The sequence below is a fragment of the Notothenia rossii genome (assembly GCF_949606895.1).
Source record: "Notothenia rossii genome assembly, chromosome: 2".
Classification (NCBI taxonomy): Eukaryota; Metazoa; Chordata; class Actinopteri; order Perciformes; family Nototheniidae; genus Notothenia; species Notothenia rossii.
Window position 1 is genome coordinate 11,825,643 of NC_136904.1, and position 25,706 is coordinate 11,851,348.

At 38.8% G+C, this 25,706-nt stretch overlaps 1 protein-coding gene and 1 long non-coding RNA gene across 2 annotated transcripts in view; one reads left to right on the forward strand and one right to left on the reverse strand.

The window, feature by feature from the left end:
* The first annotated feature begins 1,824 nt into the window (after positions 1-1,824).
* On the forward strand, positions 1,825-25,623 carry LOC307028379. Its single transcript, XR_013804982.1, has 3 exons — positions 1,825-1,973; positions 5,817-5,885; positions 25,487-25,623. It is a non-coding gene; the product is annotated as an uncharacterized lncRNA (long non-coding RNA).
* LOC307028370 (transmembrane protein 266-like) overlaps positions 14,351-25,706 on the reverse strand; it is a 53,340-nt gene continuing 41,984 nt past the window's right edge. The window contains exons 7-11 of the mRNA XM_079663324.1: positions 25,461-25,599; positions 21,253-21,368; positions 19,578-19,773; positions 16,242-16,304; positions 14,351-15,789 (exon numbers count right to left, since the gene is read on the reverse strand). Of these exons, the coding sequence (XP_079519450.1) occupies positions 15,155-15,789; positions 16,242-16,304; positions 19,578-19,773; positions 21,253-21,368; positions 25,461-25,599 (1,149 nt within the window). The 3' untranslated portion in view covers positions 14,351-15,154. The remainder of the gene's footprint in view (positions 15,790-16,241; positions 16,305-19,577; positions 19,774-21,252; positions 21,369-25,460; positions 25,600-25,706) is intronic.

A 25,706-nucleotide genomic window follows, 5' to 3' on the forward strand; every position in this document is an offset into this window, starting at 1 on the left:
TTTTCTCCCAACATGTAAAATAATATATTTTATGACATGATCTTCCATATGCAGATGGTCCTATTGTGTTTCTTCAAACGAATAAATAACATTATATTTAACTGCAACACCATGAGTTTTCGATCAAATTATTCACATTAATTTCCCATCGATATTCAACAATATGTGGCAAAACTTATAGTATTAAAATATTTACCACAAAACGACTCATACATTATTCAAATTAGCCTACATTTGTTTGTTTATAGAATTAATCAAAACGTTATCACAATAAATATGTTATCAGGTTATCCCAAATGGTTCTCCTTCCTGCACAGTTTCACACAGGTTTGAACGCTAAGTCTGTTTAAATAAAGTTTAATTGTGATTTTAAGATAATCTTCATCAAACATCCAAATACATTTGTTTCCATGTCATGATGAAACAAATCTTCAGACAACAATAGTTGTATTGTTGATCTTTGACACAAAAAAAAAAAATTAGGGCAGATTATGGCCTTGATATTTTTGAATTAAAAAAAGTAAAACAAACCATACATAGGCTACTTGTAGTCATTTGTTTTCATGGGCATAAGGTCAGCGGTAACTGAGGACTGTCGACAAGGCTCATCTACTCGAGAACAAGGCCATCTATTGGAGGAAAAGGAGAACTGCAGTAGAGGAGGGGGGGTGCTGGCCGGGTGAGCAAACAGTATACTGGACTTTAGTGTCATTCAGTCTGTAATCTATCTGTCTATAAACATTTTCTTGAAAACTAAAGATCTAAACTAACATTCCTTAGTCTGCATATAGTTTCTCGATGGAAGTGGGAAAAAAAATTCTTTTTAATTTTCAAATAATGTATAAGCAATTAAGGAGAAGAATAATACGGCTTAATACATTTACTTTCTTTTGGTAAACTAAAATAACACACGTGTAGTATTTCCCTTGACAGGTTCGATCTGTTTTAAAGGAACAAATAACGCAGACAGTTGCACAATGCCACTGTTTGCCGTGTCTTTGTTCAAGCACCTCCTTCCTCCCGAGTCCTTTCCTCCTTAATCCAGAGAACAGTTAATAAAACCAAACAAATACAGCCTTTGCTCCTCCTGTCTGATGCCCGGTCGTGGGGATATTTATGATGGATGGTTTAAGGCTATAGCTCAACGTATAATACCCACATTTTAGACCTGCTCCATGTGTCATCCATGGCTATTGGCTATTGCAAGCAGTTGCACCTGACGGAGGACACAGTGCAGGACTCAGAGGAAGCGAACAGTGTTTATATCAATAATTCTTGGTGCATAAACATCAAAGTGGATGGCATGATTTCGCATTTTGTATGTAAAAGAGCCCTGTTATCTGCCCATCAATGGTTTTGTTGCTGCTGCATTCCTCCTGAAGCAAATTCAAAAGGTACATGAATGCACACAAGTTCTTCTTCTGTGTTGTTGCGTGTTTTTTGTATTGCATATATTGAGCTGCAACCCTGTGTTATAGAATGGCAATAAATCATCCTTCAATTGTTGTGTAGCCTACTGTCACAAAAAAGAAATGGCAAATTACATGATAATAATAATAAAAACAAATCATAAAAAGCAATTTTCTATGTGATAAATGTGTCAAGATTATATATATTTGTTTGTCAGGGTATAATGCTTTATACCCTGACAAACATTGCAGTTCTTTTGTTGGTTGGTATCTAAAAAAATTTGACTAAATTGTTAATCTTCTCTCTTGTAGTGTTTTGTAGTATTGGAAACAAATCGCTCTCGATGCCAATAATCAGGGACACTTTAAGAACCATACCGCTCTTCAGTTGTGACTTTTATTTTGAAAGGCACAAACGACACATGCTCCCCCTGCTTAAACAGTGACTTGATTGCTTCAAGACTGCTCCTAACTAACTTTAGTTTGCTCACGACTGAGAAGACCCTTCAATCATGTTGGCTATACTTTATTATCCGTGATATAAGAGGAGTTTGGGAACATTTGGTGAGTAGTTGATCCTTGTAATTGATTGCCGGTAGAGTCTGTGGGTACTTTGCAAGAAAAACGTGATGTAATCTTCAAGCGTGGCTTTGTTATTGTAGGGTCAAAATATGGTCAAATCAAGAAATACCGTGGGGTTTTATCCCTCTATGCTTTATTACAGGGGAGTTTAGACGCAAACTAGTTGATGTGTTTAAAAATGTACCTTTCCAACTTACTGACAACAGATTTCAGGTTTTTATATTATTATAATCAATGAGTGATAATCACTGCAGCTCTCATAAGTCAATCACTGGTGTTAAGAATACATACTAAATACGTAGGTCCTTACATATTTATTTGTGTTATGGACATGGCCATCATGGAGTAACAGTCTCACATCTTTTGAGACCCTGTTGCCTGGCTTCAGTAGGCTGTCTTCATGTTATTTTACATATGTTGCCACACAGGGTCATTATGTGCAGTATCTCTGCACAATAGCATTCCTGTCATAAGATAGGCTGAAGAAAATGCTTCTGGCCTTTGACATAGATGGGTTTACTGATACTTGATTGTTTATTAAATCATTTGAAATTGCAATTAAAGAAGCATGACCAATTACCTACAAGATGTTGGCCGTCATGCCAAAAAAACCCAAGCAATAAAAGTGAACATCACAGTATTACAATGTTAGATATTATCATTCTTTCTCAATTTTATGTTGAAATCTTCTAAATGTCTAAAACGTGTTCCTCCTGACAGAGAACAACAACAGACTGCCCCATTCTACATTGAATGTCATCACTGCTGTTGGCTAGGTCGAGAATAATTTCTGAAGGCCTGCAGTATTTGTGAGGGACCAAATTTAACAGCAGGAATACAATGATACAAATATACCTGCAGCTCTCGGCCCAAACTGGTCAATGCTTTTCAAGAGCACTGGTGATCTACAGAGACGTGCTAACCGTGCATCTGCTATCTCCTGTCTGTCCTGTAGTTTTTTCCTAAAGACAATACAAAATAGCTTACAGAGACATGTTTTACTCTGGAGACCATTCAGGAGTGCAAGAACCGAAGGAGATACATGATTAAAAAAATATGGGACATAAACATCTGTTTGTTTGGTCTTGTTTTTAGTATTATACATATGAAATCAAATGTAAACCGTTTCAAAACATTGTTTGCTATGAAGTTATAAAGTATACTTCATAAGTCTACAAATATAAAGTTGGGGAAGTTGTTATAGCTACAGAAATCAATCTGTTTAACATCTGATTTAGTACATCCAGATTAACTCTCAGTAGAATGATTCTCTATTATTCATGAATTGAAGTGTTTGGGCGTGCATACTAAAATAATCAAATATGATATTATGCTTATTATATTTTGCAACTGGAAACATGTCTCAATGTTGTAATGCATCTAAAAGTAGTTTTTGTTTTTAATGAGTGACTTCCTCCTGTGTTCTGATTGTTCAATAGAACTGTCAACTTATACGTCTAATGGCATTTCAATTGAATTAGGATGCATTCAATTAAATTGTATGTATTTTAATACAGCCTATATTGATCTTTATTTCTAGGCTTCATTTTATTTAAAAATAATGTGCAGTGTATGGTTAATTCAATGTGACATCCTCACTTGCATCACTCACTTAAGATGTCCTTCAGGTATGGTGTTTCTCAGACAAAGAATAGTATCATATTCAAGCCACTATGTTTTATTATTGGAAAAAGGGTGGTTTGAATATAAAATATGTTTGTTGCAGATAGTTGTAAAAACCAGGCTGACTATATTCTTATGCCTTTACATAACCTTTTCACCCTTCCCTCAGAGAGCTCATTATAACCATTACTTTACCTTTTATAGTCTCTGCCACTAAACATCTGTGAGAGCTTTGATCCATCGGCTTAAAACATTTTGTGGTTCCCTTTTATTTACACAATCTCCTCCCCTGAGTGTCTGTTAAGCTGGATGTGGCTACTATTTCAGAGAACACTGAGGTCAAATCCCAAGACACCTCTATCAGGACCCTGCTTGTAAGCCTCTTGTTGTGATAGACGCAGTAAGTGGCGTAAACAATGAAAATGAAAAGAGGACTAGGAAGAAGTCAAAACAACCGATACCTCTTGAATACCATCCAACTATTTGCTCAAGGTTCTTTGTAACAAACTCTACGTCTTTGCTTCTTTTCCCTCAAGGATAAATTGAAAACCAATATTAGTATAACTCATAATAATGATATATCGCACACAGAGCCTGATTAATTCTGTAGACGCATGCATTACGTGCGGTGCAGTTAATCATTCAAACCTTTTGGCAACGTTTTGATCGTGATGCTGTGACTTATTTATGCCTGCTGTATTGTATATGGCATTACCCACAGTGCATTGCAGAAGAATACAATATTGAATGTAGTCAAAAATCATTATGGGCACTAATTGTTTTGCTAATGCTGCAGGTCACGGGTTAACTTCCCGAGTGTTTCATGTATGTATGTATAGTGACAGGAAATGTCACATGCAGCGTGATTGTTTGTGACCTGTTAATGACGGCCTGATCAAGAGCTCTCCTAGCTGCCACTCCAGTATAAAAGCCTCCCTGAAGAATCTCTAATCACAATTTGATGGGGCCCATTAACCTCATGAAATATATATGTGTGACTGAAATCATCCACTTAAACTTTGGCAAGAGCAACATGTTCTTGTTTGAAATTCAGGGGGGCTCTCCTGGGCTGCATTACTGAACTTTTCACAGTGACTCGTTGTCTCTTGAATGTTTTAGGGTTCGATGGCATTTTGCCTTTATTGTAAGATCCATGAGTAATTTATTACGCCAATTCCTGCAAACTCCCCGGGCTGGATCCAGTTGAAGTTGTGCCAACTTGTTTAAATATGTTGGAGCGTCTTTACATTTTCAAGGAAAAAAGGATGAAGTGCTGCTGCAGAATGGGGGGTGGGGGGGGGGGGGGGGGGGGGTTTATTAGTTTTTGTTTTATAAATATTAGTAATGGAAAATTGCTATGTGACATTTAAAAGAAACCAAGAAAGTCAGATCACCACATAAACGACCACATTAGATACATGATGGACTTTTTATTTAAATAACCCAAGCCTTAAATACATATTCTTATATTGACAATCATTGTCAAGATGTTGTATCAGATATCAGAAGTCAGTAGTGTATATTTTGATCTCCACTAAGAAGGATATGTTTTTGGTTTGATTAGTTTGTCCGTCTGTGTGTCGGCAGGAAAATGCAAATGAATGTTGGTCTGGATTTCATTCTACTGTTTGATAGAACACGGAAGAAAACATTACATTTTGGAGCAGATTCACAAATTATTTATGACTTTCATTAACATAGCGGGATAGGACATATAGGGCCATACTGTAGATGGGCCTTGGCGGAGGTCTGAGCTCTCGGAGTGCCCTTGTAGTTTATTTATTTATCTACAGTTTCCCCAGGTCTTCTGTTGGGCTTCCCCGTGGCTCTAAACCAGAAGTGACACATCTGAGCTCATCAGAAATAAAGTTGTGTTTAGACGTCCGGTTCCATCTTATAATTTTGAAGGCTTTCGTTTCCTAATTTTGATAAAAAATAAAAGCAGTTTTGGATATGATAGATATAATGGCTTTCATTGTTCTTGAACCAAATACTTATTTTTTAGATGTTATCGTGTCCATCATATCATAGGAAGATCTTGTGTGTTCAGTTCACCACCTAATTCGTTCATTCATCGGCCGGTCGTGGCTTATCTCTGTTAAAAAACACACTATTTGTACCTGATGCATTAACAGCAAAAGGCCATGCAGCATGTGATGTGTCTCAGTGGGAATAAAACTTCCTGTCTTTGTGTTTATTCAGGACAAGGCCTGCAGAGTGGTGACAACTGTAAGCTGCTGTAAGAGCTGGAGGATCAAATGAAGACTGCAGGTATTTTCTTTTTCTTGTCTGCTTAGTCCATTTCTTTTTACATGTCATCTGTGTATCATGATATGTGGGTTTTTAAATCAAGAATGTTTGGGCTTTTTTCTGTACATATATATGAATGTATTGTGGACCCTTTTGGCTTTAGATTAAATTCAAAAATAGATATTTTATTTTTATGAATAAAATAAAGCTGAATACTGTTGATTGTCAGAAAAAGCATGTCGTCACATTGATTGATCACAATTAAATAAAACAGTCAAATCTATGAATATAGGAACTAATATTCTCAAAAAATGACTCTAACATTTCGAGATACTTAAAACTGTCAGGATTAGTCACACTTTGGTAAATATTAAATTTTCTTTAAATAAATAAAAAGATAATAATAATACTCAAAAAGCTCAAATGTAATTTGACAGGTATATTCTTGAAAGAATGTCCTTTTAGCACTCTCAGCACCATTTGATCCTCGAAACCTCCTGAAAGGCTGGTTTAAAGCTCTGAATGATTTACCCTAACCAATAGAGAGTTAGCTGTTAGTGCTTTGAAGCCAGTCTTATGTCCAGCGTCAGCCAAAACTGAAATTAATACAAGCACTCAGTAGGTTATAAGATATTAAAAATGTGTGAACGGATATATCCTCAAAACATTTTGTAATAACCTTAAAGACAAGTATTCCTTTCAATACATAATGGCAGTATATGTCACAATAAATGTTTTTTATTTATCCCAGCAGTGATGGTATGTGTGCAGTTATTTATTTTCTGACATAGTCCTCAAAAATAACTCAGCTAGTAAAACAACAAATCACATCCTCATGCGAGCGAGGGCGTTCTGAGAGGGGAACCATGTTGCAGATTTATAATTCATAATTCTTCAGAGTTAATGCAGTATTCACACGATAATTAGTATTAATTTTTTATTGGTGCCCCAGGGCAGCCCTGCTTTGTTAGGCTGAAGAATCTGTGCCATTATTACCTTATCAGTGTAACTGTCAGCCGCCTGTTTTATTTTACAAATGCAAAGCTTGTATTTTATTATCAGCTGCTCTCATCAGCACAGAGCGGCGGCCTCGTTGCTTATCAGCAGCTCCGTGTCACTTAAATGAGGAAAGAAGCATCTCTGTTTGGCCCAGTCACAACAACTCCATCAGTGTGACGCCTCTGAAACTGTTGGCTTGTACATTAATGTGCCCATTGAAACAAAGAGAGAACAAATCAAACTTCAAGACTATGCTTTGAAATGTATCAATTCATATTTATTAGAAATGTAATTATAGTTCATTAAATATTAAGCTTGGATTATTTCGAATTTAACAGAATGGTCTGAAGCTAAAATGTTTGTGTATTCCAGTCAGTGGACAAAATAACGTGAACACCTGATGCAACCTGAGGCAATACATGTTATTGTTGCAGGCTATCTCGTGTGTTATACATAGACTATCATTTTGACATTTTAACATATGTGTGCACAACATTTTTTAAATCTCTTTTCAATGGAAATACATTTAAAACTTTAATCTTATGTTTTTTAATACAGATTAGTCGACTGACTCATATATTTTCTGCAACTATTTTGACGATTCCTTGATTGACTAAATACTATATAACGTTTTGGACTGCTATTTGTAGAAAACATCTATTTAAAGGAGATATTTTGGCTTGAAATATAGGTGGCAATTGTTCCCTATTTTCTGACTTTTTGTAGACCAAACAATGAATTGATACATTTGGAAATCTACAGCAGATTAATGGATGTGTGAGTACAGGCTGCATTTTTGGGTAAAACAGTCCAGGCCTTACTTCTTGGGCCAGGTGCTCCGTAATGTTGTGTTTACTGACCAGCTGATTATCCCAGTTGTGTGCACAATCTGCCTGTTTTGTAAAGCACTCATGTTCTCACACCTGAGGGAAGCTTTTCTGTGTGAAGCAAGAGGTTTCAGCATCACTTTGGGGTATTTTATTAACAGGACAGCAGGTGCTGCGCTCCATGACCCGCTCCCTTTACCAGCTGTGTGTGTGAGCATGTGGAGACCAAATGGCAGACAGCCACAGCTCAGGGAAAACTGACCGCGCTTGGCAAATCCACCGGTGGCTCTGGAAACCCCGAAGCTGCTGCCTCAGTCGGCTACTTTCCAGAGAAAACTTTGGAAAGCTGTTTGTATTCAGCTGGAAGGCAAAGGGGGGGGTGCATTTTTTCTCTCTCTGAAGTAAAGAGAAAAAAAGCCCCTCTAGATTGACAGCGCCTTTCATACTGTATTATCCGGCCTGGCTTTTAACTCCAGGAGAACTGTGTTCACAAATTGATGCTCTGCTCCTCTGGGGCTGTAGCTGAAACATTAAATTGTACTGAAATATTCATATGTGAGTGCATTTAGCTGAGAGCAATTGATGTGCGACTCCCTAGAGGCCTGATGGAAATGTTGCAGGGCCCCAGCTTGAGCGGGCAGACACCCTGAGCTCTGGGCAGGACAGTGATTGTGATTTAGCCCAGGCTCCCGAGTTAGACTAAGTTTAAAGGCTCCTCCGTTCAGGACGGCTGATGTCAGTGTCTGCCCAGGTGGCCACAGACACAGCAAAGTGTGTGGTGCCACAAACTTACAGGCTATGACGGATTTTAAAGGTCCATAATGCACTTTTCATGTGTTTCTCATTTCCTTTGTGTGAAAAGAGACTCATAAAGTAAAAATATAATAAAATAAAAAGTATAAAAAAGTTTCTCTAAGTTCACTTCTCCCTACTGTGTCAATATTTAAGTTGTCAAACTGCAACTTATTTAGTGAAACATTGCAGGTTTTTGATGCTAGTTAATACGTTTTAAATGGATACATTCTTCACTCAAAATATTTTTATATGCTTTTACATTCAAATGTTAAAGCATGAAGTTGTGCTATTTAAGTACTTATTTTTAATTAACATTGTGGGGGAAACTTCTGAAGCAATTGGAAACAGGACTCAGAGAGGCACGAGGAGAGCTGGAGCTTTGATGGCAAACACTGGTGGTTTATTTTGAGTTACGGCCGGAGAATTCACAAGACAGGTGGTGTGTCACGAGTTGACACAGCGGTTGCCAGACCAATTCTGAAGAACTCTTTCTGTAGCTCGAGGTTTTAACTAGTTAGGAGTGTAATAATCAACAGTCTTCATCAGCGAGACCAAAGCAATATGGACCCTGAATCTAACTAGAGCTCTCGTCCATAGAAAAGAATGTGCACCAGGGAACCTTCGTCCCTGAACAGTAAACTACCTCATGGCGGCTTGTGCTCTGTCATAGACTGGCAACAACAATGAGCCCAAGCTGCTCCTCCTTAAGAGAGATAGCAGCAATACCCAAGGCCGTAGACCTATGCCATGAGAAAGGAGACAGTGAGAGGAGAAAATGATGAACTTTGTCGAAGGTTGAATACCTAAGCAAATTATTCCCTAACAACCATCATTAAATGTATTTATATCATAATGCAGGAGACAGTAATTGGAGTTGGTATATTTAATATTTGAGGTCAGATCACATTAAACTGGCAGTAAAATGTGTCTTCAATTCTAAACACTGTATTTTATTTGTTCTTAGGTTAATTTTCATGCAGTGGATTCCACTATGCATATAGCATAAGCTTTTCACAAGACTCAACCAACATTCTTATTTAATTCAGAAAGCTTATGTTTTAAAGGAAAAACAAACTATGTCAGTCTGAGTTTGAGATAAACCGTAATTATTGGTTTAAATTATTCATTTTCACTGCACTTACATCTCCCGGTCTGATCAGGATTTTCTTGCGTTTGTTGCAGAAGCAAGACATTGAATATGAACATGTATGCAGCGTCAATTAGCTTTAGAGAAATGTAGAATCTGTGGCAGCCATTTCCCCGATGAGTTAAGCTCTTTACTCAATGTTTGCTAATTTACCCTTCCTGGAGCTGGTCATGCATAACATACATACACGTTGGATTGCTGAATTAATTTTGATGTTCTGTATATTATTTTATTCGGTTGTTTGGAGCACACACAGAGTGATGTAGCGTCCCTTCTCCCAGAAGACTTTCTCAGTTGTGTCCTCATGTTTATCACATGACCAACTTAGCGTACTATATTCCTCTGATTGCTGTGCAAGAGCAACAAGAGAAATCATTAAGGTTATTTTGCTTAGAAAAGACTTTGAAAAAAGAAACTTAACATGATGCAAATCAGACTCAATTTAAGTTTCTAGCTTTATTTCTTTCTGTGCATTTTTCTTCTGTTCATCAGCAAATTAGAAATCTGATTTACATTTACTAAAAACTGATTTAATAATGAATTAATATCTCAAGAGAAGTGAAGTGATTGAGCTTGGTCACTCAGTGGGTTTTGTTTCCACTTCTAGTTTGACCCACTTTATCCGAGGTAGCGTAACACAACTACTAGGGTTGGGTACCGAAAGGAAACGTTTTTATGCAAAATAAATCTGCTGTAGCCATGACAACAGTCTCCCGAGTAGATTTCTTCCACCAAGCGAACCTCTGGATCCTGTGCACTTAAGAAATATGTTTCTAAAAGAGAACCTGAGAAGCTTTTTAAAGAACGATGTATAATTTATTTGTATTTTTCTCCTGCTTCAGAGCCTCTGGAAAGAGGGTTCTGTGTGAGGCGTGTTCTGAATCTGTCAGACCGCAGCGGTAATGCAGTCAAACTCCCCACATCTGTTTGTTCTCAATGAGAATGAACTCTTTAAACATATACCCAGCTGCTCTGTGCCGTAAGACGGCGGTTCAAATCTCTTCCATTCACTTAAATACAAATCACATTCTTAAACAGAACCACTAAGGTCTAATAGGTAGATGCCTCTCAGGCAGCCATTGAAAACATTTCATGTATGTTCATTTGATATCTCATCGTTATTATAGTTTACATCCTACATAGTACACATATTCTGGGCTGTACTGTTCAATTTCTTCGCAATCCTTTTGTCACATAATTGTGGCCATTAACAAAGACACATATGCACACATCTTCCGAGTAGCTGACTATGTAAATGATGTTGAATCGTATTAAGGACTTGTGTTGGACAACATTAATATACCATCAGCAATATGGCGTCAATATTATCAAAAATAAGCATTAATTTAGAGGTCAATGAATATGAGTCCATCATTAACTCACCTTTTGGCTCTGATTTGGTCGCTACGAACTCCTCAATGCGAATAGTATATGACAGTCAGTTAGTGCTTTTGGAGGTACTTTGAAAATCAATACGTATATGTGCAGCAAAAACAACGAATCTTATTAAACACATTTCCAAATTTGCCAAATGGATAAACGTTTTTCCTTTTCCATGTCCTGTATGTTTTGCAAACTCACTTTTTTTTAAAACTATAAATCACTGTAGGGATTGTGGACATGTGGTCTACTGGAAACAACTTTATGAAGAATGAATTGGGAGCAATATTAGGTAGATTTTCACAAAACTTTGAAAAGCTGTTCTTTTGGAGGTTTTAAATTGGGTCTAAAACCTAATACACTTATCCACTGCACACCATTCACCACCATAGTCATGCATCCCACTCTCCACTTAGTGTAACTTAGCATAGCTCATGCATTTAAGACACCATTAGAAATAATGCAGAAATGTAGCACTTTTTTTTAAGATTTATGAGTGTTTACTTTCCAATATGTTTATGGCTTAAATACACTTGTACACAGATTATATAATAATACAAATCCAGCATATTTAATTGGTAACAGCTTTTAAAATGTATGTTTGGTGTCTTTTTGATCTGTGCAGCCCTAACAGAAATAATATGACCCACCAAAGTAAAGTGTCCTTTGTGGGAACTAATTGTCTAAACATTTTAATTCATGTCTTGTTTGCTCTCAAATTTGTGAATTAAAACATCATTCGGACAAAAGGTTTCAAATGTTTAAAGGTTAACTCAGTGAGGTCCTATTCCTCTTTATCGTAAGCAAGGAAGGAGGTCATTATCTTATCCAAAGAGTCGGTAAATAAATCAACAATGATCATGTAATGTTAATGCAGTTAAAGTGACTTCCTCTGTGCCATTATTAAAACATTTAAATTATTAAGAGTCTAATGGTCACTGTTAATTCACTTAGCTTCCTGTGAGTGTGACAGGGACTGTACCTCTCGATTAGTTGGAGACGTCCCAAAAGCAATTTACTTCTAAGCACGTCTCCTAACGGTCTGCTCAGTGTCCCTGCCTGTCAAAATTGAACACTTGACTCAGTCTGAACTGGAATGATACGTATTGACAAATTGGGTTCATATGAATGATTTAGCCACACCTTTCATTTGGCCTTTAGTAGTAGAGGAAGGGCTTTCGGCATCACCTTTTATTTATTATCTGTTTTAAGTGTACAAATAATTGAGCTTCCTAGCTGGGCAGTGTTTCTCAGTGTGGAGCTGGAAGTTGAACCGTAAAAAATCTTCTATTACAAGGCTGGTTAATCTAGAAGTGTTAGAGGAACAGCACCTTGTGACATTAATACCAAGGCCGCGGTGACAGATAGAGGCTGAGCCGAGCTTTGGCCCCCATATTCAACCGGATTCCTTTGTGTGTGTCGAGAGCCAAGCATATCATTATTTATTTACTTGTTCCATAGCATGCGATAGGCATTGTTAGTTTTGTAAACAAGATTGATGTGGTGGGTGTAGTTATAGTGAGAAGGGTGCATATCAACTTACATGCTTTAAAAAAAAAAACCTACAACACAGTTGGCGTCTGAATACAATAAAAACACTTTTCTTTGATTAGGAAATTTGATTTTAGGGATCAGGTGGTTTTTACCATGTTACATCATCACGTTGCTTTTGATTGGTTGTTATTTCCTTATTCCTCTACATTTGTTCTGTTAATTACAGTATTTTCATTCAGTGGAACATTACTATTATTATAATATATTTTCACAATTTTTTGTATTAGTGACGAATAGAGCTTCCAAATAGCAAGGCTCTTTTACATGTAATTATTCTGTTGCATTAAAAGCCCTGCTTAATTGTTTCGATGTAATACATTGGGTTTTTATTCTTTATCTCTTATTCAACATTTTGTAATGAGGCTAATGTTTGCATCAATTGACCTTTTTTTTTTTAGATAGTAGAGTACTGGGAAAATGGACCCATGCCGTTGCCCTCAAAAGCTATTTATGTCGTGGCCTTCTAATACTGGGGCATCGCTCCTGGTTGATGTGAATTATTGTGTCACTGATCCATCTTCATATCAAGTTAAAAACTGACTCTTGTATTCCAAAGTAACATTTAGAGAAATATTCACACGTTGCCTGCTGAAGTTTAACTGTAAATAATACGGCATGCAGCCTCTTCACACAAAAAGCTATTGACTGCTGTCCTTCAGCATTTACTTGTTACAGGGTGAACTATGATGGGCATGGGCTAATGTCACTTAAGCATCGTAAGATCAGTCGGTGTTCTGTGTGTTCATTATTATTTTCTTACATGTCAAAGCCTGTACTGTATGCTGCTTCCTTTCAATGTAACACATATTGTTTAAACCTGTGCATTTCACATCTTTAAAGAAGTTTCCAAACAAATCACCCTACAAAATATAATATATCTGCTACCCTCCTTAGACAATAAAATAATAGGAACTGAAATGCCAGAATATAGGACATGGGCAGATTGCAGAGAGTTATTTAGGCTGCAAAATAACTACTTTTAAAAGATGCAATGTGATGTATTGTTTCCGGTCACAGGTCCATAGAATACAGATTAAGTCTTACCATAAGAGTCGTTTGAATTCAGAGTCGAGGCTTCAAATCAGTTACTCAGCGGGAGGACTCTTGGTCCCGCATGTACTGTGTTAATTGCGGATTAAATTAGGCGGCTATAAACAATCCACACACCCAGATCTGAAAATTAATACTTAGTTATCATAATTGAAAAACACTTTTGATGATCGCTTAATTGTTGCAGTAATAGTTATTAACAATTAAAACATTCTCTAGATACTTTTGACATGCAACAAAATGGTACAGCAGTTTATCTTCTGAATTAATGATATTATGGGGGTAATTAGAGGGGGCTGATACTTCTCACGACACACTTACAATGACTTGACCAATTAGCAGTTGACGGATCTTCCAATGTTAATAACCTTAAATAATTCAGACTTTTCTAAATCAGATGCACGGGAGATGATGCTAATGAAATACTGTTGTACAGTGCAGTGTGTAACAAGGAGCCTGTGAATAGAAAGAAATTAGATTAGAGCCAACTCAGTGGTTTTATCGTGTTTGATACAGCTTCAAATGTATGATATATTAAAGTCAGTAAACATAAAGAAGTTAAGGAAATACTAACTTTTATTTCTGCTATTTTCATTCAAATGACAACACCTGCATTTGGCAATAACTTCCTCCATATCAAGTTTACAAAAGTGTCTGTAAACATTAAAGTGCAAAGAATTTGCTTGCCATTTAGGGCACATATCTTTTAAAGGTTCATGCTACAAGCACTCCAATCTAGTTTCATGTGAAGAATCCACTCACTTACCTTTTCATTTCATCCACACAAATGTACCCTACTCATGTTTTTTTTTTAAAAAGTCAAACAAAAATGCTATTCAATAAATTGGGATCATGGTCCATGGTTTCAAATCAAACAAATAAGTGACAAAAAGGCAAAGTTAAGCCAGTCTTATGTACCCTGTGGCTGTTTAAACAAGAAACAGCATTATTGATGTTTAAAGTTGTTCATACCAATTGAAAGGAAAAAAACAAGACAAAATAAAAGAGAAGAATAAAAAACACTTTTTTTTAACTGCTTGAAATCCAAGAACAGAGAACAGTGTCTTGGTTTGCAACACGGTTCAGAGATAACGCTTTTGTTCAGTATAGGCTGGAATGGCCCCTTGCTGGTTTTAATACATGTAAAGTTCAGTGCATTTAGGACCTTTTCAGAGTGAGAATTCCTGATGAAGAATGTGTCCAAGAACACATTCGGCTCCCCTTACTAGGATGTTTCAGTCTTTGTTGTGCTTTAACAGGGAATTTCTTGTATCAAAAATCCACCAAAGAGGAGCAGGGGAGGTTGGACCGTATGGCAAAGGGCCTAAGAGTTCTTATTGTCATTTCTACTATTGACTTCTGAACACGTCACGTTAAGAAGCATCAGTGTTAGCCTGAAGCTAAGGCTCAAGCTTGCTCTGGATTGGCTAAGATTGGATTTACACAACCTCTCACGAGATTTGACCTGTGACAACAAGAGTTGAGAAATGTGCCGAACATGGTGGCAGCAAAAGAAAAGACTTCTGTTTCTGTGTAGCTTATGTATCAGGCATGCCCTCCAGAGGCGTGTCAGCGGGCCCCAGGAGCCGGTACTTCTCCTCCAGGGACGGCTCCGTGCCGCTGCCCTGCAGGTGGATCAGCGGCTTGGTCTGCAGCAGCACGCAGCCCCCCCCCCGGCCCCGCCTCTCCTCCTGGTTCCTGCGGTTGAAGATGTTTATTCTGTTGTCCAGCTCAGGACTCGCCTTTTCTGAGCCAGTAGGGCTGGGAAGCTTTAGGTTGACAGGGTCCACTACCAGGCCCTTCTGAGCAAGGCAGGAGTCCTCAGAGAGGGAGGAGAGCAGCTCCTGCACTACCATGCTGGGGTCCCTGCAGGGGTCCTTGCCTGAGCAGGGAGGGGCGGGGCAGCGATGGGTGCTGTAGCTCAGACTGAGCTCCTGAGCTGGGCTGCAGTCTGTCATCGAGGACCCCGGGATGTGGCTGCTCAGGCTGTGGGGGCGGGCCGTCAGGCTGCCGCTGGACCGTGATAGGCTGGTTGAGGCATCACTCACAGCGCTGCCCATCAGCTCCATGGCAAGCATCTGGTTTGACTGGATGGGATTTGGATTGGTGGGGAGGTGGACGTCAATGGCTGCCGTGGTGATGACCCGGGCTCCGAGGCCAGAAGCTCCAGCATCTTGAAAAACATTGTGTACATTTAGAGAAAGCAGGACAACTAACGTTAAACAAATTATCCTTTTACTTTAGTCTAAAGAAGTGCATAACATGTTCTTTTCAGTCATGCCAACCAAACTCTAAAGCATGTAAATAATTATCCTGCTGTCTCTGTTAACGTCTCAGATATTTTCTATCCTCATATTGGCTAAATACGAATTTATGTTAATTTGTATTGTTAAATAACATTAGGCTATACAAAATGCATCATAAGTAAAGAATAAAACCAATTCTGATAATTTACATTTTGAGTTATTACATTGAGATTTCAGCCACATCTATGACTAAACACATGAACCATGAAGTATTGTCCGTTGACCTATTGCTTTGTTTCACTATAACCAATCAATAAGACTTTGTATTCACTGCTTTACTCACATGGGGTGGCATGAGTTGATGTTCACTGTCACTTACCACTGCTAGCTTCACTGTAGTATTGGCTGATGTAGTTGTTCATGTCATCACGCACAACTGGATCTGACATATCAAAACACATTTAGGTTATTACTATTTGAAAATAACAACACCCACGTGTTGCCATAGGGGGTGACTTTTTTAGATATTTTCTGAAACTGATGTCTGTAGACAGCATGAATATTATTCTGTATCATCTTTTAAAGTTTGCACCTGCAATCGGGAACTATTAACTCCTTGGAAAATCTACCAGTCGAGGACTATACGGTAAGTCTTATACGTCTTAACAGGAAAAACATGCCTTGTTGTGTTTGCTCATTAAATATGGGAAACTTGTATGTGGGCACTGTTACTATTAGGTCATTGGTATCACAGTTTCTATTTGCAATGTCGGGTTTTGAAATTTTGGATTTTGCATTTATCCATACTGTTTTAACTGATATATTTGTATTTATAATATAAAAACAGAATGGAACATAAATGGCATGTTAATCCAAATATATAACTGGGCAAATATGGGTGAATTATTGTGTACCTGACTCACACTGCCAATGTTTTTTTATTTAACCAGGCAAGTCATTAAGAACAAAATCTTATTTACAGTGGCCGTCTGGCAAAATACTCCATGTGGCAGAGACTGTAATTGGATTACATACCTTTTTGTATGTCGGTCCATTTCCCTGTTAACCACCTAAACTAGTGCAAATGGAAAATATCTGTTGTGTTTACAACATAATATTGACAGAGATGACTTCTGCCCCAGGCAGCAGGTACTTTGTTGTCAAGTGGCCAGGATCACGCACTGCTACGCTGTACATTAGCTGCACCCTGGTGCACCAGAAATAAACTGGGACAGGGACAGGGTGGGGTTGGTTTCAGGGATGAGAGGAACGGGGTAAAAGAGGGAGAGTGGGAGCTCTTTGTTCAGGCCCAGATCCCTCCAGTCTAGCTGGCCTCTGTGTGCGTGGTGAATGGCTGTGATCTGCTATGCTCCTCTGTTCGCTTGATTGGTCTTGAGCTCACTGTCCGCTGGCTGAGTGCGAACCCAGAGTACCCTGAGTGCTAGCCCCCGTCCCCTGGGACATGCTGCAGACTCTGATGGGTAATTTCATTTATTTTTCTGTCTAAAATATTAATCCCTGAGCCACCCCTCGAGAGGAAGCATTGCACTCACTAAAACAAGACTGAGACAATCGCTCCACAATTAATAACACATGAGTCTTGAGAAAAAAGAATGGGCTGTCCAGCATGCATAAAAGGCTCTGCCCGTGTTTCTGTGACAGTCAAGTTAGCAGGCTGTCTTCTGTGGAAAAAGAGAGGTGCCATGCTGAGGTCCTTTCAGTTCAAAACTAAACTATAATTGTGATGGCTGAGTATCAGTCTATAGGCAAGAGAGTCAGATGAGCAACAGCTGCTGCTACCGTTAGGATAAAATAAGCAACCAGTATCTATTAAATATTATGTTGAGTGTGTGGTTTAATAACATAACAGTTTCACAGTTTGGGAGGTTTATATCAGATATGCCATTTAGCTATGTTAGCAGTATGGCTTATGGCAATGGCAATGTCTGTCTGTCTTCTGTACAGACATTCATGATCCCCATGGAGCCTGCAGACTTAACATCCCATTAACTTTCCTTTCCTTTGTGTGGTTTTGGCACAAATGTATCGCAAACTATTGGATTCTATGCTGTAAAATGTAGTAAAGGCTTTCATGTCCCTTTTGGAATTAGTTCTCAAAACTTTAGTGACCCCCTGACTTCTAGTTCATCGTGTTTTTTGACTTTTTGACTGTATTTAATGGCATTCCCATGCTTCAGCTCAACTTTGTGTTTGGTGCACATTTCCAAATGTCGGAATGCCAACATACTAAATCAAGATGATCTTAACTTTATTTCTTTCTTTATTCGATAGAGTCAGAGCATGCAAATAACCATCAGTTTAAAAAACGCAAGATGTATTGAAAATATGTTAGCTAAAATGGTCATTTACATCTGTCGTCCCGAGGCAGGAAACAACAACAGAAACATTTCAAGTGATGAACATGTTAAGCACTAGAACTGCTTAAAATCAACATGTTACCACTGTCCTTGTAAGCACGATACCATTTAGCTCAAAGCACTGCTATCGGAAAGTCTCACAGAGCCAATAGCTTGCCTACAACCCTCTCAGAATCTGAGCGAGAACTCCACCAGCTTATTGATCAATGTTGATTTGTCCCTTTGTTCTCAAAGTCTACACGGTTTGGTACTTTAGGTGACATACGCATTAATCTCCTGAGATATCATCCTTGTGAAGCCCACTGCCTTGATAACAGCTCTTGATAGTTTGATAGCGACATGCAGGTGAGTGTGAGAGAAGCGCCATTTAGACTGTGCCAAATTGAGGAAAACCAATAAACGTGGTTTGATTTGAGCTGACCCAGCTTGACTTGAGCCCTGTGGCCTAAGTGCTCCTCCCAGTGACCATGTTTCTGTAAAAAGCCCCACTTGTTTCTGAGAGCCAGATTTCCCACTATGCCCTTGGGGTAATATTGTGGCCGCTGCGGAGCCTCATGGTGCCCTATTGTGGTTTGCAGGTGAAGGGGAACAGATGTTGACAGGAGCCAACCCTCCCCGAACAAGACCCAATGCACAGAGCACTCTGTACCTGAAATAGCGCAAGTGGTCTGGGCCGGCTGGCCTCGCCAAGCCTGCCCAGAGAGATAGTTGGGGCATGACAGAAGCCCATGCAAGCTGACGCAGTGTCACAGAACATGTTTGTTTTCTGCAGGATTCCCCAGATCCTAAAAGCTTTTTTGCCCTCATATTGATCCCGGAGCGCCTGCGGTCAGATGGGTGTTGTGTGCGAGTGCAGAGGGGCTAAGAGCTTGGCCTCGAAGATGCTCTAGGGCTACTGCTCCAGATTAACCGTACACTGCTCTGGCATCCAGTTCACCTGATGTTACACTGTTAGAGACTTTTTGTTCCACATTATTATGTACATACGTTATGCTGCACCTCTCTCCTGGTTTGTCAGGCTGCTTCCTCAAGCAAACACACTGCACCTGGCATAGTGTGTATTCAAATGAGCTAGATGTTTAACGCCACAGGCTTATGGCTTAGATTAATTCATTTTCAATGTTAGAAAAAGCGTTTTCAACCGTAACCTACTTCATAACCTCTCTGCAGGACATGTTTAAGAAAACATTTGTTTCAGAAGGGAAGGTAAATAGTTTTTTAAATGCTTTGTTTCTGACAGTCGTTGCAGATCAACCTTGGATGTTTTATTTTACTAAATCTAATCACTCTTTTAATATCTTGCAAGCCTGTCCATAACAACTCTACGTTAACTCTACCTGCTGTGGGATGTGGCTCCCTGGGGTTTCTCTGGCCGCCCTCATCGTCAAACTCCCCAGGAGGCAGGCCTTCCACCACCTGAAAACTCCTGCCCTGTTTGCCCCACACATGGTGGATCTGCATGGCTGCTTCACGTTCTGCTGCCAGGTCCACGTCCTGCTGGGCCAGATGGGCCCTCAGCTGCCGGATCTCAAACTGGAGATGGTCAGTGAAACAAGCAGGAGAATCAGCAGATTAGACGAGGGTGAAAGTGAAGGGATGGATTTAAAAAACGGATGAGTGACAAAGATAGAGATGGAAATAATGACGGGGAAGGGAAGAGGAAAGGCCAAAGATACAGGATCAGGTCGAACGTGATAACTACATCTATTTTCTCTAGGGAAAATGTACAGTGTGATTTAAACATTTTGATAATAAACAGTATGTGCAGTTTCATACTGAGGGCCTTTGACGCCATCAAAGGTCATACATGAAATGCTTTGACAAACAAAGATTGTCTATGCTTATATTTATATGGTTGATTATTTGTGATTTATTTTTTAAGTGCATGATCTAATAATGTATTGAACTGTATGCTCCTCTAATCTACAGCTGTGATGTCTCTTTGTATTGACATCAGGGTTTTTGGAATGGTGAATACACACAATGAATTACAAATAATTAATTACACTTGCTCAGGGTTTGTATTACTTTATTCCAAATGAAAAATGTATTCTTAAATCACCCTACGTTTTGACAAAGTTCATATTTGAACATATGGCAGGAATTATCACCCAAAGTGTGCATTTAAATAGAAACTGAAAAACTATTGCCCACATTTATAATGAACAACTTGATTCACATTCTTTTTTTAAACGGTCTGATCATTTCCTTTCTTATACTAAATCATTTTCCTATAATTATTCATGTCTGGTCGTCTCAGAGCTGAACTTGGAAGCTCATTTGAAGGTTAAGTCTTTATCAATATTTATTATAGTCTGCATTTTGCCTTATGGGATCTTCACCCTGTGTGCGCTCAGGAATCATAAAATACGTGGAGAGACTGAACCTCTTTGTAAGTTATTGCTGCCCTCTTCTGGTGGAACATTAGCTGACAGTTGCAAATGGGCTTATCAGACCCTTATGGTTAGTTTGACTATAGTATGATCATAAAGCAGTCTGTGAGAAACCTCAACATTTGAATTGTAACGTTTTACTACTGGCATACAATATAAACTTAAAGTAATTATGTGTGTCTACTTTCATACAAGTGAGTCTGAGTTTGTATTCTGTCTTTTGAGTATTCATTTCAGTCCTTGGGTTCAAATGTGGCTTTAAAAGATTCTACCATCATGCAGAGCTGAGACGAAACTGTGGACAGATTCCAATAGTGTGTACATTTAAAAAGTGTGAAATAGTTGCAGCTTGATCCACTCCCCCCTCCAACCATATGCTACTTACTTTATGACCCATATTTCTTAAAAAGATTGCTGACTACACACATTATGTCTCCGTCCTCATGATGAACCGCTTCAAGGTTGTTGGTAAGCGAGTGTGACGTGCACCAGGACCCATATACTGTGTTGAGTGGATGCGATACATTGTGTGTTTTTCCTGTTTTCTTACTACAGTATGTTGTGTAGGTGTATGGGGGATGCAGTGTTCAGGTTAAATGAGTGATTTGTTGGTACTCACAGCCTGTTCCTGGCAGATCTGAGTGAGACGCTCCAGCTGCTCCTCCCTCACAGCCTTCGTCTTCTCACACTGCTGGATCTCACACTCCATCTCCACTTTGACTTGAAGAACATAAGCTGACAGAAAAGGGGCAACATAGTTTTAAAACACAATAAAACATTTTAGATCATGGAACTACATATTTAAATGGTCTGAAATGTATTGACTGGAGGCATCAAGACAGCTGGTAAACCACATCGAGCGCATCAAGGTCAAAGGTCAGTGTTGGAGGAACATTCGTCCTTCACTCCATATATGTCTGTCATCACAAAGCTCATTAATTACTGGTTACCAGTAACCCTATACCTGTACTGAATGCATTTTGCAAGGTGCTGAAAATGTTCCACATGGATCTTGTTTCATGTCGACTTGAAGGTGTCACAAAGTTTTCGTACATTTTGATCTCAGATTAGATATATTGCAAAAAGCCCAAGATACCCGACAGCGTCGTCTGATCACAGTCATCACGTGTGCTTTACTCAACTCAGTGTCAACATGACAATACCAGACAAGCAGATGAATCCATGCACAGTGATACTGGTATGTCACTTGACAAATGTAACAACATGTAGATAAACTGAAGTCATTTATTTGTGTTTTGATGAAATGTTTTTGGGAAAAAAACGTTAGACTCAACTTATAGTTTATTTTGCAGAGTTAACACTCCGTTAGTGTTGTTTGAGTTACTTTAAAGGACTTTTTTTCATAATCATCAGGTGATCATTTGCAGTTTATACGGATTTGTATCTTAATGGTTATCGTCCAGAAGCTTTTTATGAGCTTTTTGGAGGAGCGATACCTTGTAATACTATCTTCTTGAAACAGTCCACGAAGACATGTATGTGACAAACTATCAAATCCAGTAGAAAGGAGTTTGACAAAACTGCTCCTTTAAAACAAAAAGCAGTACAATCTACAAAAACAACAAGCCTGGGCATGAGGACTTCGACCTACTTTGTGTACCATTATGGAAATATTTCTATTTGTATATTCTTGGTGATCAAATGACCAAAAGAGTTGAAACTTCTTCCTAACACAGTGTTGCACTGAAGTGTTGCCAGCACGCTTTGGCCATCCTTCAATCACTTTTTTCTTCTTTCCCTTAACCTCTCTCATAGATTTAAAGCTGTGTGGGGCTTTTTCATATAAATGAATGTTGGCTGCATTTGAGCCTTTGCCAAGCAGGTTCCCATAATGCAGATTAACTGGCGTCTGCATGACTTCCTGCGCTGGCAGAGATAGGCCAGCAGGTGAGCTTGACGCATCTCTCCTGCTTTCTTCAGGTTTTCCTCTGAATTCTTACTCTTTTCATTATTTTTAAGTTACTTTTTTTTTTGGAGCTGCTTCTTCTACAAACGTATCTTGCACCATACTCTGAGCTGATGCTCCGTCGCCATGGTTCCTCTAATAGTGTAATTATTCCTACTGCCAGAGGGTGGAGACAAAAGCAACAAACTCCGGCTTCAATCCTCTCCTATCATCTCTCGCCAATCTTTTTTCCACACAAAACTGCAACTGATTGGTTATTTATTTATGTGTTCATTCATTTCATTTATCTTTTATCATGTTAATTAAACAATTCCTTGTAGTACAGGAAGAATAATCTGCAGCCGTGCTTGAAGTGATGCATCACATCAAGTCTTTAAGCAACTCCGCCAGTTAAAATATTGACTGCTAACTTTTAAATGACACACTTTCTGGAGCAGGATGGGAAGGTGTACCTAAAAAAAGGACAGTGCGAGTACATTTAGATACCTGTTGTCATCACAGGTGGCAGACAGTCGGTACCTCACACCTATCCATTATCACATTTGTAAGCCAGCCACATGGTATCACACATGGTTATATGGTGTATCATCACATTTCGCAAGTGGCAACACAAAGAGGTGGACAATCATCAGTAATTACACTTCCATTTCAAGATCTCTTTCTTTCTTGTGAATGTGGTTCTGAACTTTAACGAGATGCAATTGCCGGTTTTGTTAAAGGCGCAGAATGAAACTACGCCATTCTGCTACTGGGGGGGGGGGGGCAGAGCAACGCACCATCACCACATGCTCGCGTACCTATTTATAGTCAGGTTGGCACACACACATTGCAAAAAGTGGGGCCATCAGATGGGGTTAGTGCAGTAAGAATTCAAAGAGGCATGAAAAGCTCGATCACAGGTTCATTATTTAGCTGCACAATATAGTGAAAGCACATTTTGGCTACTGCATATTTTATCTGTTTGTCACACAATGACTTGACAGAGGCTGGTTTCTTTCAATGTATAATGTGATTTTCTTTTAAAACAATGCATTATATACAATTTCTCATTATTATGTATCGTTTGCTATTAAGGGAAAGTTGTTGACTAAAAAAAATGGCTCCGTTTAAAGCACTTGCACACATTTTTGTTTTAATGAATTATTATTTGTATCAATGTATTAATTGACAAAAACAGATAATGTGGGTTCTACTGTAAAGTCAATGCAACAGATTGACAAGAGGATATTTAGCATTTCCAGTTCTATCTATTTCTTTGGATCAACTATTTTCTACACATTTGGGAGGTGGATATTTCCTATCTGACATATCACTCTGCTTCGGTATTCTGCTTTCTGGTCCTTATAAATTCTGCTGCAGTTCACTCCACAGTATTTCCACTCCCATCGGGCTGACACAACCCTTGACGATTCATACGTCAAGCTAATTCTGCAAGAGTCTCAATCTCTCTCGCACGATAACTGAGCCGGTCCCTCAGCTGTACATTTATTGGGTTGAGTGTATTTTTTTCCCTCTGAGGTGTGTTGCCACCTGCCCAGCACAGAAACTCAATCAATCACAAATATCAAAGCCAGCAGGTCGAGGTGTGTTGGAGGAAAATCACAAGATAATTCCCTGAAACAAACACTGCAGCAGCATGATAAGAAGCAGGACACATGCTCCTGCTAAATGTTATCACCGAGTCAATCAATGTTGTTTGAAGCTATATTGTATTGATTCCTTAAATTATTAATCATGTCATTATGATGTGTCCCTTTGAGTTCAATATATTCGATTGATTAAAACAATGAACTCATTTATGGTAAAGGGTTTGGATAAAGCCATCCTGAAATCAACCAAGGCAGAAATGTTGATTCAATATATATTAAAAGATAAATAAAATAACAGTGTTTGATGTGCGTAGGCCTATTGAAGCTAAATAGGTAGGCTACAACAGAAGGGCAGTGTTTACAATTTGGTAATGTGCTTATTCCCTCTCTGTCCGCTGGTTTGATGAGAAGATTGATATACACACAGACACAATTCCTCTTGTCTTTATATATTTTTTTTATGGATATAACATGTTTGTTTGGGAGCTATGTAAGGTTCTGTTGGGCTGACTCGGCTACTTTGAAAATTATTATCCTTGAACTGTTTAAAAGCGTCAGATTTTGTGCGTTGGCCATTGCCATCCAGTTTTTTTTAGAACCAGAAGTTACACAAGAGAAAGACTTAAACTTTCATATACTAAGGGCTAAAATTCTAAGACTATGAAATGGACGACACCAAAACGGTATCAATCACAAGGTAGCTACACCCTTAAGCATACGCTGCTGTTTAAAAAGTGTTGTATGAAATGTGGTAATTTTTTTATAGACTTCTGTACAATCGGACTTCTTGCTATTCCTTCTGGCCTTATGGAAACAAGTGTAAGTAAAAGCAAAAAAGGTATTTTCCTAAAATATCCAACCGTTTCTTCAAAGGGAGATATTAGGGAAAACCCTTGTCCACTGACATGAACACATTGAACACTAAGATCCTGTCAGAGGCCCGCCGTGAGGGTGACCTCCGAACAGATATCGACCCGCTCAGAATTAGCATAAAGAACAACTACTATATTCATTATGGCCTCTCTGAATCTACCGAACCATTCCCTTACAATCAATACAAGTTAGCAGAGTGGTAGCAATTTACTATGAGTCATGATCAATAGCTATATGTCTCTGAATAGTAAATCATTTGTATAATCATGGAGAGAATGGGGTCATTTAGCTCTGTTAGAGCAAGCTGCTTCTAATACATGTGTAATCCTTTTGAGTTAAGAGAGAGCCTGTTTCCTTCAGTTGCTCCACAGAATGAATAAGTATACAGCTCTCTTACTGAAACATCTTTAATGGTTTCAAGGTCTTTGCCTGCCTCACCATCAATGATCCTCTTGACCCTCCAGATGCGTAGAGTGATGATGAGGCTGATGGCGTCCCAGGGGCTGCTGGGCCCGTTGGCCACCGTGGAGGCCACCATGGGGGCCAGGGACAGCACGATGACGGCGCCATCAAACACCTGGCAGTCGCACACACAAGCACAGACAAAATTCAACTAAGCACTAATGGTGTTGTGTTTGTATTTTCTAAAATATTGGGGGGGTGAAATATAGATATCACATTAGA